This window comes from Nyctereutes procyonoides, unplaced genomic scaffold (genome assembly GCF_905146905.1).
Source record: "Nyctereutes procyonoides isolate TBG_1078 unplaced genomic scaffold, NYPRO_anot_genome, whole genome shotgun sequence".
Lineage (NCBI taxonomy): Eukaryota > Metazoa > Chordata > Mammalia > Carnivora > Canidae > Nyctereutes > Nyctereutes procyonoides.
The window spans coordinates 23382749-23396258 of record NW_026575136.1 but is presented as its reverse complement, the minus strand read 5'-3'; the positions used below and the strand labels follow the sequence as shown (position 1 = coordinate 23396258).

Here is a 13510-nt window from a genome sequence, read left to right as displayed (position 1 = left end):
TGCAAATCATTTATCTGATAAGGAGTTAATATCCAGAATAGGAGATAAAAACACTACAACTCAGCAATAAAAAAATCAACTCAAAATAAAATTAGACAAAGGACTTGAATAGACATTTCTCTGAAGATGATATACAAATGGCCAAGAAGCACATGAAAAGATGCTCAACATCACTCCTCATAGAGCAATGCAAACCTAGCTATAAGGTATCACTTTGCATCCATTAGGACAGCCACTATCAAGAAAAGAAGAGAATAAGTGTTGGTGGGAATTGTGGAGAAAAGAGGCCCCTTGCACCATGTTGGCGGGAATGCAAACTGGTGCAGCCACTATGGAAAACAGTATGGAGTATTTTTTCTAAAAAAAAATTAAAAGTGGAACTAATATGATCCAGCAGTCCACATGTGGGCATAGTATCCAAAAGAATCAAAAGCAAGAGAACAAAGAGATGTTTGCGTACCTGTATATGTGGCAACACTACTCACAATCGCCAAGCTACCCATGTCCATCAGTGGATGAATGGACAAACAAAATGTGCTATATACAGCAGTGGAATATTATGCAGCCTTAAAAAGAAGGAAATCTTGTTGCGTGCTATAACATGGAGGAACTTGGGGGACATCATGCTAAGTGAAATAAACCAGTCACAAAAAAGACAAATGCCATATGATTCTACTAATAGGAGGTATCCAAAGCAGTCACGTTCATAGAGACCAGAAGTAGAGTGGTAGTTGCCAGTGGCTGGGGAAGGGGAAATGAGGAACTGTTGTTTAGTAGGTACAGAGTTTTAGCTTTGCAAGATGAAAAAGTCCTAAAGATCTATTGCACAACAAGGTGAATGTACTTTACTAAACAGTACATCTTCAAGTTGTCAAAATGGTAACTTTTATATTATGTGTCATTTACTACAATAATAAAATATTCTCCTAATGCTCACCTCCTTCTCCCTCATCCCCCTGCCCCAGCTGACATTCCAGACCTAATGTAGAAGCCAACATCCTGAAGCCTGCACCAAGGGGCTGCCCCACAGCTTAGCACCTATGCTCCCCAGGAGCCGGCGAGGCATTCCCTCACCGTGTGCCAGACACTACCCCCCACCACAAGCCCAGCCCAAGCCAGAGTGACTATTTACAGTTCTCCATGTCTGTAGTTAAAGGTAGATGAGCACTGTAGGCCTTCCCCATCAGTTTCCATAGTAAATATGGCACCATCTGGCACACATACCTTATCAAGCAGGCACAAGAGCAGTCCTATAGCTTGGTCTTAAGCTCAGGAGACTCCCAGTGCTCTGTCACTTTAGGCTTCGGAGAAGAAATTAAAAAAAAAAACCCACAATGTCTATAGGGCCCAGGCAGGCGGCTCAGATGAATGAAGACTCGGGGTGTAAGCAGTGGAGAGAAAGCTAACCCATCATGCCAATGGGAAGATGTATCTGGGATTTAGTTCTGGCTTTAGTTCTTCCTGTTTTCAAACAGATGCCATTGTCCAGATTTCTGTATGAAATCTCCGCAATTTTTAAGTGTTAGGATATTCAGAGGACAATGGTATCCATAAACGACTACAGAAACCCGTATGGAGTTTATGTGGTATGTATATGGATATGGTTATATACATCTGTATTTGATATATAGCTAATGTATATATCTGTATCTATTATATACACACATTATTTGTATAGTATGCTGTTAATTCTCTTACAGAGAAGAGGATTGAGATATTTTTGGAGAAATGTGGTCTGCAATGATTATATAAGGATGGAGAATTCTGATCATGTTAAGTTTTAAAATGCTTATAGGGCATCTTAGTAGAGATGTCAGAAGGCAAAGGGCAGACTGCAAAGAGAAAGGCTGCAAAGGGCTCCCAGACTCTTTGGTCAGCCAGAGCCTTCATCCTCCTCACGGGATACGGAGCTAATGAGATGTTCTTTGATTACAGGCTCACCAGGACCAAAGGGGAGCCCGGGTTTCCCCGGAATGCCAGGCCCTCCTGGACAGCCCGGCCCACGGGGCTCAATGGGACCCATGGGACCATCTCCCGATCTGTCTCACATTAAGCAAGGCCGGAGGGGCCCCGTGGTCAGTATTTTGTCGGAGATCCACTTACTGTTGTTGAGGAAAGCCTCTTCTTGTCCCATGCCTTTTCCTTCTGTTGAGCTAGATCCCTTTATCTTGTAGGGTCCGCCAGGTGCACCAGGAAGAGATGGCTCTAAGGTAAGTCTTAGAGTGGTCCTTACAGCCCAAGTATTACTAATTGCAGCCAACTCGGCAGGCATCACATAAAGCTCAAGCACTGTTTACTACCCCCATTTTGTGCCTTGCAAAATTGAGACACTTTTTCCCCCAAGCAGGAAAGAAAAGCTAAGATGTAAATAACCGTAATTACAAAAACAACCATCAAAACCACTTCTAGGAATGAACAACCCCCATAAATTTTAAACAAGCCTCCGTGCAGCAGTGTTCTCCTGTAGGGCTGTGGTGTGTGTCCCCACTCCTTTAACACGTTTGCATCAAGACCAGGAAAAGCTCCATGTTCAGCAAGTGGATAGTTTCACTTCAAGAGCTGCCCACTACTCGCCTCTCAGATAAGTCAGCGTGCATTACTTTCGAAAGTTTGTAAGTTATTGCACACGTTGCCTGGAAATACAAGCATTCCTTTTGTCAGATCTGGACTGAAAATACGTGGCCCTGGGGGACATCGGAATGAGAGACACTTGACCCAAGTGGTTCTGTTCAGATAAATGGTCCCTTGAGTCCAGCTTCAAGCTTGTATTTGTTTCTGATAGAAAATACTTGTTTGTGCAGGGCAATGGTGATGCTGGGGGTCTAAATAGAGAGTGGTAGTGGCATCCAACATGGTCCACAAAGCTAATCCGACCTTTCTGCTTGCAGGGAGAGAGAGGGGCACCTGGACCCAGAGGGTCGCCAGTAAGTAGCACTATCTGCCCCGCTCCCCCGCTCCCTCAGGGGAATGTCCTCAGGGATGTAGCTCTGATAAGCCTATAAGTGGGTCTTACCAGCAACAGCCAGCCCCTTCTAACCATCACTCATCCTGCCCAAGTCGAATTCCATGGTTAGGAAAATCATGGAGGACTTTAAGAACTGGTTGGGATTTATTTTTAAAATTTGTTTTCTGGGTTTTTGGTTGGTTGTCCCCCCCCCCCCCATGTTAATCTTTACATGGAAGATCTTCTGTTAGGATTAAACAAAAACAAAAACCAGCAGGCCATGAGTCTATTTGAGCATTTATGTTGCTGTAGGCCTTTAATATACGTTAACTCATTTAAATATTCACTTATGAAACCCTATGATGTTGGGGCTATTATCTCCATTCTACAGATAGGGAGATGGAAACCCAAAAAATTGAGTGACTTGCCCAAGACCAGCTAGTAAACGACAGAGTTGAGATTCAAACCCAACAGAATCCCAACCTCTTAACCACTACTCTGCACCTCCATAAGTCTCTCCCCCATTTTCTTAAGGAGAGTAATGTGGGAGGGTTCTTCTCATATTCTTTAATTCTACCAGATTTGATGTAGCTGAGAATTAGGAGGGAGGAGAGATGATGTGTCACTTCAGCTCATATAGAAGATGAAGGAATTAGAAGACAATCTTAAGAACACCACCCCCCTCCCCACCCTGGCTACTATAGTAGGTGTTACGTTTACTCCACTTAGGACGCAGGGTTATCAACTAAATAGTTGCCATCGAGCCAGGGAGAGTAGCAAATCATGGTGCCCATAGAAGCCATGGCTTTGCACGGCACTGAGTCTGTGGTCTTCTGGCTTTGACTCCTCTCATGTGCACAGGGACCCCCTGGTTCTTTCGACTTCCTGCTACTTATGCTGGCTGACATCCGCAATGACATCGCTGAGCTGCAGGAGAAAGTGTTTGGGCACCGGACACACTCTTCAGCAGAGGAGTTCCCTTTACCTCAGAAGTTTTCCAACTATCCAGAAACCATGGACTTCGGCTCTGGAGACGAGTACCCGAAAAGAACGGAGACAAGGGACTTGGGACCCACCAGAGACTTTTATCCTTAGCACATCCCATCATCCGTCACGCCAGAGGAGAGGAAAAGGAGTGTTTTCACCTGCAGTTAAATCATATACAGAAAAAAAAAACCCACTGGAGACCCAGAAAAGATACATCTTTCATCTCTTTACTCTTTTCCTGCCTTCTCCCTCCTGCTCTTCTTCCAAATACTGTTCTCAGAGTCGCCTGCAAGAGACCTGAGGGAGTCAGTCACTAATTTACACACTTCCCTCCGAGAGACAGTTAGGGGGGCAGAGGGCTGAGGGATCCTACATTTGAAGACTCCTTTTACTTCTTATTTAGGAATTTCTGGATTTCTGAGTTAAGTGGCCCTCATGGGGTCTTAAAGGTCCAAAAGGGGAAAAGTGGCAAGGTGAGCTCTGAGAAGAGGTGAGGTTACTTATTAAAAAAAAAAAAAAAAGTATGTGTCCAAACTAGACTACTAGTCAGTATCAAAATTAGGCTTCTTTAATTAAAAGGGGGAAAACAACCATGTATATCTGACCTTGGCAGATATTTTTTCCTTGTCAATCTAATGTATTTTAAATAGTCTATCCTCCTGTCCAACTTTGTTTACCAATTTTGATTAAAGGAAGGAGGGAAATGAGGAGGAGCAGGGATTAGGGAAGAGGGAGAAAAATTATAGTCCTCTATTTACTCTCCTGTAAAGTTGCCACATTCTACATTCAAATATGACTATTATGGGTTTGGGCCGTGTGGTTCTGTAAGTTTCCTATTCAGAGAAGAGTGTTACTCTAGCTGTAGGAGTAAATCCTCTTCTCAGAGCAAACGAATGAAGTGCCCAGATCCCCTCTAGAATGACGGGCTCCTGGTTTGCCAGGACGGTTTAAAGCTACTTGATCCCATGAGTGGGCTCGCTCAGTAAATCACCGATGGTTAAATAAGAGTGGTTGACACATAGGGAGATGCGCTGAATGGCCTGGATCTGCCTGGGTGCCCAGAAGGTGCCATTAGGCCATGATCCTGGTTAGATCAACGTGCACTGGAGGCTGGAAGGAGGCAGTCGGGGAGGGAGAAGCAGAGCCTGGGGCAGGTTCCCGAAGGACTCTGTAGAGGCAAGTCAATCTGCTCTCCTTGGGAATTGGAAGCCCTTGTCTGGGGCCAGCGGAGCTTGCCAACACAGAGAGTATGCTCCACTGGAAGTTCTCTTGGAGGCAGACAGAAATAACAATTTTTCTTGGTTGCCAGAAATTTCCTTCCCACTATTCCCATTTTTCCCCAGTTTTCCATCATTCAGTCCAAGTTTTCGTTCTCACAGGCCTTCTCCTGGATCCTCCTTCCTCAGCAGAGGTGGGAAACAGCCGGGAGAGGCTTGTATTCTCAAACTTCTGTTGAGTCTGTGGTTGCCCATACACCTCTGGGTCCCAGAGGGGAGCATATTCCAGAAAAGACTTCCTCTGGTTCTGTAGAAACAGGACCAAGAGTAACCCCCGAAGAAATGAGCAAGAGCATCCACTCTTTTGGAATATTGTTGGGGAATCTCTTGGTTTTGATGGGGATTGCACAGTTTTCCTTGAATCCACATTGGCATCTGCCACCCAGAAAGGCAGCCACCTGTTCGGCAGCCCTCCCCTCTGTCTTGAGCCTCACGGATGATCATTGTCACACTCATGCTTGCTCATGGTGGGGCTCCTCTTCCTCACCCTGCGGTTTCTCCCCATATTTCTGGGACATGTGTGTTTACTTCTCTTTTTCCATTTTGCCCGTCATTTAACTCTCCTCCTGGGAAAGCTTGTTGAGGAGAGCCACTGTGGGTGAGCGTGTGCCACCTTTCAATCTTCTTTCTCTAGAACCAGAGGAAGGACTTCTGTTTGTGAGTCTCCCATGACAACAGCCTGCCGTCCCTTATTGCCATCAAGGTAGAAGCATAGCCAGTCAGCCACTGGCTGGGTTTTTCGCAGACCCTTTGCTCCACTGTTTCTTCCTCTTGCAAAATCCCCAGGGCCAGTCTGCCAGAAAGTCACAGGAACAAGCAAACGCATTCTCAGCATTCCTTTTCTAGCATTTTCCCTCCACCTTCCGTCTCTCCAGAGTCCAGTCTTCACCGCAAAAGCTCTACCAACCTCGGGTTCACTGAGAGCTGAGCTAAGCAGCTGTTGATTCCCATCTGGAATGCATTTAACATTGCCTGTTTGCAGAACACAATATTTAAAGGGTGTGGATGGATGAGTGCTAAAGAAAATTATTTACAGGCCTTAGGAGAAATAATTAGGTCCATCTTTGATTTTTTTTTTAATGAGGATTTGTGTTTAGAAATACAAACTTCTTTATTGTCACATGCTCATAAAATGCAGCCAAACTGCATGTTTGACCAGAGACTAGGATAATATATTTTAAAAGGAACTGAAGGAAGTAATATCTGGGATTCATGAGCCTATTCTATATGCTATTTTCCAGCAAAACAGATAATAACCTGTATTATATACTTTCCATCTGCTAGATCAGGTCAGTTTATAATTGTTCATCCCGAGATTCTCAAACCTTGGACTGCTACCCAGGAACAAGTAGGTACCCTATAAGCCCAGATTATACTTTTCGAAGATAAGGCAAAATCACTGTTAATCCTCATGTATCTTTTAGTGACAGATAGGACGTCAAAGCTCACTGTCTAAACAGTGCTTCTCAGAACCTAATGGGGAATAAAATTTGCCACAGCTTTGCTAAGCTGCACCATGTTTTATGGGGAGAAAAAAGATCTTTGCACATCTCCTCAGCCCTTTAGCAGAAATATTGGCTTTCATTTTTTTTCGCACCCTGATAAATAGAATCTAAAATAAGACCTCATAATTGCTCTTTTTTTTTTTTTTAGAAAGCTGTGGGAATAAAAAATATGCTATTGAAAATAGTGCAAGGAGGGCATCCGTTTTCGTTTAGGAAAATCCTCCTCCATCCCCATTTCCAGAAGGAGAAATTATAAGCTTTACTATGCCAAAAAGTTTGGGGGTACAAAGGGAATGCTGTCTTCTTGGTCCTGTGTTCATTCCAACACCCGCCACTGAGTGAACTGACCGGCTGAAGTCATTTCTACTGTATAAACGTAGGCCCATAGCCTAACAGGTACACATAACAAATGTGCATTGGCACGGGGGCAGGGGTATTACCCCACCAAACACCAGGTGAAGGGCACCCTGGCTCTGATCATACTTCCCTCTCCAGGATTCACAACTACTCTTTGCCTTATGATGGCTTTCTCCAGGCAGGCAGGGAAGATCATCGCCGTGACTAGGCACCAGGCATCTCCTTGCACCGAGAGCAAATTCCTTGTCATACTTTGGGCATCCCTCCCCCTCTCCCCAAAGGCTGGCCTGTCACAGAGAGACAGCAGCCTCATTGTGCAACCTTGACATCTTTCAGATAACCTTCCTGAAGAGGAAATTTATTCATAGGAATCCAGGCCAAACAACTAATAGAATAGAGCCATCTCAAGTTATTAATAATAAATTCAGGGAAAGAGATGAAGTTTTTCCTGGCATGCTCAGCGTGTATATTTCCCAACAAATCAAAAAATAATTTTCCATTTGAAGCAAAAAAAAAAAAAAAACATGACTGGAATTGTTAAAGCATAAAATCTTATACTTCACTAGTTCCTTCAAAAAAAAAAATGACGGCTTTAGGGAAGGCATAGACGAAAGAGCCTTTTACACATCCCCCAGAGACCCTCAGCATTCTTTATGAGATCCCGAAAGCATGTGCCCTAGAGGATTCTGTGTGTGTCACGACTGTTATTTTGCAGCGACTTGTCCTATACTGAAGTAGCTGGGTTCATTATTTATAACAGGTCCATATCACAGTTGAGCTAATATTCAAACAGTTATGGATGTGATACTATGAAGTACTTTTGATGAGATTATATATGCTTAATAACAAAGTTATTTTTCTTATGTGGTTGTCCTGTGTTTTGTCCTGACTCTTGGTCTCTGTCTTTATGAGATGAGTACAAGGAGATGGAGACATCTCTCCCAAGAGCTGGAAAACGCATTGCCGGTGGGCCACCTCCTGGGGTCTGAGTGTGGACCGAACATCTGAGTCTGAGTCAAGGTCAAAAGGCCCATGTGTCCAGCTGGGGAGAATGCTCTGGGGAACCACTCCCCCCCCCCAGGTGGGCTCTTCAAACCGGAACTCTAGGGGGATCATTGGAGAGGCCTGTGAGGGTCCTGCGCCCTGCTCCTTTTGTACTGTGAGCAACTCACTTCTCAGTTGGTTCTGGGTTAGAATTCCACATAAGGCTGCCTTCAGAGGAGAAAAATAAAAGTTGACTACCTAAAAGAGAGGGGGTAGGGAGGAAGTCCCTTGAGTTGGTAGCCGAAGTCCCCTATGTGAAGACAAGAAAAAGCGAATTGTCATCACTTAGGCCATAGGGGAGGTGGAGTGGTGTAATCGAAAGGGAGGATACCTCTAAGGGACTTCCAGCGCTCACCAGCGGGGGGTGCCTTCAACATCCTGAGGTTGGCCTAGATTTCTACATCTCGTTTCCATTCAGCAAATATTTATCCGATGCTTGTTGTAAGCTACATCCTGTGCTCTGTGCTGCAGACACAACAAGGAACCAGAAAGTCCTAATCCCCGCCCTCCTGGGGATCTCTGGCGAAACAGAGCGGGATCCTCCCAGGCAAATCAATTAATCAGGAAAAGATTCAATTACAGACTGTGATTAGCCCTGGGAGGGACACGTGCTTCAAGAGCCAGCCACAGCTCAGGCCAGCAGGACCGCCGCGCTCCCCGGCCCGCCCTCCCAGAGTAGCACCCAGCACCCAGCAGCACCCATCCCACAGCCACTCTAGGTGCCCAGCCCATGCAGAGAAGGCTTCACGCATCCCGTGGGTGAAATAACTATTGGAAATCTGTGAGATGGCTTCATATGTAATATCTCCAGCCTTAGTTTGAAAAGCAGCTTGAGGGGCCACCCGGGTGGCTCAGTGGCTGGGCTCCTGCCTTCGGCTCAGGTCATGATCCCGGGGTCCTGGGATCGAGTACCGCATCGGGCTCCCTGCATGGAGCCTGCTTCTCTCTCTGCCTATGTCTCTGCCTCTCTCTGTGTGTCTCATGAACGAATGAACAAATAAAATCTTTAAAAAAAAAAAAAAGCAGCTTGCAAACCAAGAGCAGGGATACCAGTGCTCCTCACAGCCTCCGGACGGCCCATCCAGGCGACTGGCTTCTCACCCCCTACACTGGGGTCTTGATTCCGGCACAACTGGAAGCTAGTTTCCTCCCCGACCCTCAGGTTTTGAAGAAGCTTGCTGTGCTTCTGAAACTGCAACCCCAGCCAGACTTCCATCACCTGCTCACTCGTGGCTGCAAGGTTACAGGGTGGCCGTGGGGGGCCTGAGCTCAGCGGGCCGGGGGGCGCAGTGCAGGGCATCTCTGCCAGGGGACCGCGGGGGCAGCCTCATCTGAACTGCGAGGCTCAGGATCGGCATGGGTGGGAGGTTGGGGGGCGCTCACTTCCTCAGGCCCAAGTGGAGCAGCACGTGTGGGGGCTGAAACAACGGCGATGTCGTGCCTCACAGGTCTGGGCGCTGGGTGTCACAGAGGTGTCAGCAGGGGCCGTGTCTTCCGGAAGCTGTGCGAGACAAGCCGTCCATGCCTCTCTGCAGGTCCTTTTTAAAAAAAAAAAAAAAACATTTTATTTATTCATGAAAGACACACACAGAGAGAGAGAGACAGAGACAGAGACAGAGACACAGGCAGAGGGAGAAGCAGGCTCCCTGCAGGAGCCCGACATGGGACTCGATCTCAGGACCCCAGAATCATGCCCTGAGCCAAAGGGAGATGCGCTCAACCACTGAGCCATCCAGGCATCCCCTCTCTGTAGGTTCTCATGGTGACCCGCCAGCCTTGGGGTTGCTGCCTCGAACATCACAGGCTGCTCTGCCTTTATGTCTGCGTGTCTCTGTCTTCATGTGTTACTCTCCTTTCTGTGTCTTTTTTTTTTTTGAGAGCATGAGAGCACAAGTTGGGGGTGGGGAGGGACGTGAGAGGGAGAAGGAGAGGATCTCAAGCAGGCCCCACGCCCAGTGTGGAGCCCGAGGAGGAGCCCCATCTCACAACCCTGAGATCATGACCTGAAATCAAGAGTCGCACACTTAACCAACTGAGGCACCCAGTCGCCCCCTTTTCTCTTCTCGTAAAGACACTGCTTACTGATGACAGCTCGCCATCCAATGGTCTCATCTCAATTATATGAGACCATTGGACCCTATTTCCAAATAAGATCACACTCTCAGTTGCCAGAAACACATGAATTTGGGGGCGTGGAAAGGAATACCACTTAACCGAGTACAAGAAGGAAATTTTCGAACTAATCTTTGGCTTTTATCAGCTTTTATCACCCTGCTTATTTCCTTTAATAGCATCTTTTCAAACCTGAAATTCTTGCCTACTTCAATAAAAATGCAGTGAGGGCCAAAGGTAGTGATAAAAGTCCCTGCTCTCATGGAGTGTGCCTTTTGGTCCAGGCAGACAAATAATAGATATTAGTCTGGGTTCTCCAGAGAAACAGGACCAATAGAATGAATATGTGTGTACAGATAGGTAGATATTGATAGGTAAATATAAATATGTATTTATACAGAGTTACTTTAAGAATTGGCTTATGTGATGTAGAGACTGGCAAGTCCAAAGTTGCTAGGGTAGGCTAGCAGGCTGGAGACCTCGGGAACAATTGATGTTGCAGTTCCAGTCCAAAGGCAGTCTGCTAGCTGAATTCCTTTTTTGGGGTAGGTTAATGTTTTTCTGTTAAGGCCTTCAACTGATTGGATGAGGCCCACCCACATTATGGAGGACAATCTGCTTTGTGTAGTCTACCAATTTACATGTTAATCTCATGTTAAAAAAAAAAAAAAAAACACCTTCACAGCAACCATCTAAGATAACGTTTGACCAAATATCTGGGTACCAGGGCCTAACCAAGTTGACACATAAAATTTACCGTTATAATGTGTGTCTATGTTAAAAAGAGCTATGGTGGAAAATAAAGTAGGGTAGAGGAATAGACAGTGGTGGGGGGTGGGAAGGTACACTTTAGATGGGATCTTCTGGAGAGACCTCACCAACAGAGGGGTTGTGAGCAGACACCTGAATGATGGGAGAGGTGAGCCATATCGGGATGCTGGGGGGAAACGATCCACACAGAGATCTGAGTTAGACCCTGAGGCAGACCTACTTGGTGTGCTCACTAAGTGCCAATGAGCTCACTATGGCTGGGACAAAATACACAAACCCATGCAGGGAGGTGGTAGGAAATGCCTTGGAGAGGCACCCACAGCGTGGGTAGAACTTTACGGCCGTCTTCTAGGACTTAGTAATTCCTTCTGGACCCATGGAGGGTTCTGGAAGGCGCAAGGATGGGGGAGGGGCAACCCACTGGGAGGCTGTAGAAGCCAGTGCCTTGTTTCTCAACCGTCAGCCTCTATAAGAACTTGTTGCTCATCTGTGTTGTCTGCTTCCTCGGGAGACTGGAAATCCTTCAGGGGCGGGAACTTTATTTCTCCTTACTGTACTCCCAACATCTCCCAACATGCTCAGAATATGGAGGGAGTCCAATATTTTTTCTACTGAATTTGATAGAATTTACACATTCATCACAAAATCCACAGGCTGGCTACTCTCATTATCCGTCTTATACATATACTGTCCAAGGCCACAAAACTTGCCCAAGGTCACAAAGTTAAAACATTCATATTTGTATTTCAAAGCAAACGTCAATTCACTGTCAGATTAACCCTGTAGGATACACACAGCTCAGCTGCCCGGCCCCACATTCTCCCCCCATGTTGGAATCACACATGACTTCATAGGGTGGGTTTCCATGGTACAGAATGTCAGGGGTCGTATGTTAATCTATGCTGGATTGACTACCTCTCTGGCCTTCTGATATGAGGTGACTGGCAAATGCACACAGTGAGACCATATACATAAAATAGAAATATGATTTATTCTCAAGGAAATGATGAAAGAATAACAAAGCTAGTATAGTTACTTAGTGCTAGATATGGTCCAAAGAAAACTAGGAGTCAAGACTCAAAAATTATATATAACCAATTCAATAATGCATTAATAAAAAGAAACATGCTGTCGTTCAGGAGAGCTCTTTTATCTTTTTTTTAAAGATTTTATTTATTTATTCATGAGAGACACAGGGAGAGAGGCAGAGACACAGGCAGAGGGAGAAACAGGTTCCATGCAGGAAGCCTGACATGGGCCTCGGCCCTGGGTCTCTGGGATTACACCCCGGGCTGAAGGCAGCGCTAAACCGCTGAGCCACTCGGGCTGCCCAGAGCTATTTTTTCTAGAAAGAATATATCCAGTGAGTCCCTGTTAAATAGTCACTGATCAACGCACACAACCATTTCTTGTAAAAGTTCATGGTAAAAAAAAAAAAAAAAAAAAAAGAACACAAGAAAGCATGTTTCCCTTCAGGTGGATTGGCGGGGTGGGGGGGTAAGTTAATGAGCTGCGGATATCTTCCTGGTGTGTGAACTTGATGGAAAGGTAAAGCTTAGACCTGCACAGGTAGCCAGCCAGACCACGGGACCAGTGCTTTTGACGTGACCCACAGGGGTGAAGGAAGGGAGGAACCACACATTTTACACAATGACCCAATATTTACAATTGAAACAAATCTCACGATACTTACCCTTCCTGTGTATGACACACTCTTGGATGTTCTCTATAGGATATCATTTAAAAAAATCCTGGTCACAATCACGAAGGTGATTTCATGACTTACTAATTAGGTGGCAGCAGCCCAGTTTGAAACCCACTTGCTTAACCAGGGCTTCTCAAACTTGATTGTCCTAAGAATCATCTGGGGACTCTAGGAAAATGAGGATTCTTATTCAGCGCACGTGGGCAATGCAGAGTCTGGATTTGCGTTCAGACACACTCCCAGGGGAGGTCACTGCTGCTGCTCCGTGAACCACACCGTGACCAGCAAAGACTCTCATTTGTCACGCGGGAGTCTCTGCTCTGGGCTTTGGATAGGAGCAGGAGAGAATCAGATCAGAATCAGTTCATTTAGAACTCCAACAAGAACCAGGAATGCAAATATGGCTATTATAATTCAATTATCCAGTCCTTCATGCCTGATACTTTTTAAATACACATGCAGGTGGTTTCCCTGGAAACTGGCACATCCCGAGATAGCATCTAATAAAACTTACCTCTGCATTAACATTTTATCAGGAGTCAAACTGAGAGCCAGCTGAAGGGGAAAGAGAACATCTAGAGGGAGGAAGGGGACACCCCTGGTTACAGAATGAGGGAGGGTAGCAGACACAACTTTGCCCAGTTTATTGCCTCCCTGCTTCCACAGGCCCTGGCCTTGGCACAGATTGCTAATATTTGGCAGGCTGGTTCCCAGACACGGGAAGGAAGAAATGAAGCCCATGTAGGTCGTCAATCCAGCCAAGTGTGATTTGGCTCCTGTTCCACATGGTGTGGTCTTCACCAGCATC

The 13510-nt window shown here is 45.8% G+C and overlaps 1 protein-coding gene across 1 annotated transcript in view; it reads left to right on the top strand.

Moving 5' to 3' along the window:
* Positions 1-7933, top strand: part of LOC129495589 (collagen and calcium-binding EGF domain-containing protein 1) — a 225350-nt gene extending 217417 nt beyond the window's left edge. Inside the window, exons 8-11 of the mRNA XM_055303235.1 lie at positions 1936-2075; positions 2175-2210; positions 2889-2924; positions 3806-7933. Coding sequence (XP_055159210.1) covers positions 1936-2075; positions 2175-2210; positions 2889-2924; positions 3806-4039 — 446 coding nt within the window. The 3' untranslated portion in view covers positions 4040-7933. The remainder of the gene's footprint in view (positions 1-1935; positions 2076-2174; positions 2211-2888; positions 2925-3805) is intronic.
* The last annotated feature ends 5577 nt before the right edge of the window (positions 7934-13510 follow it).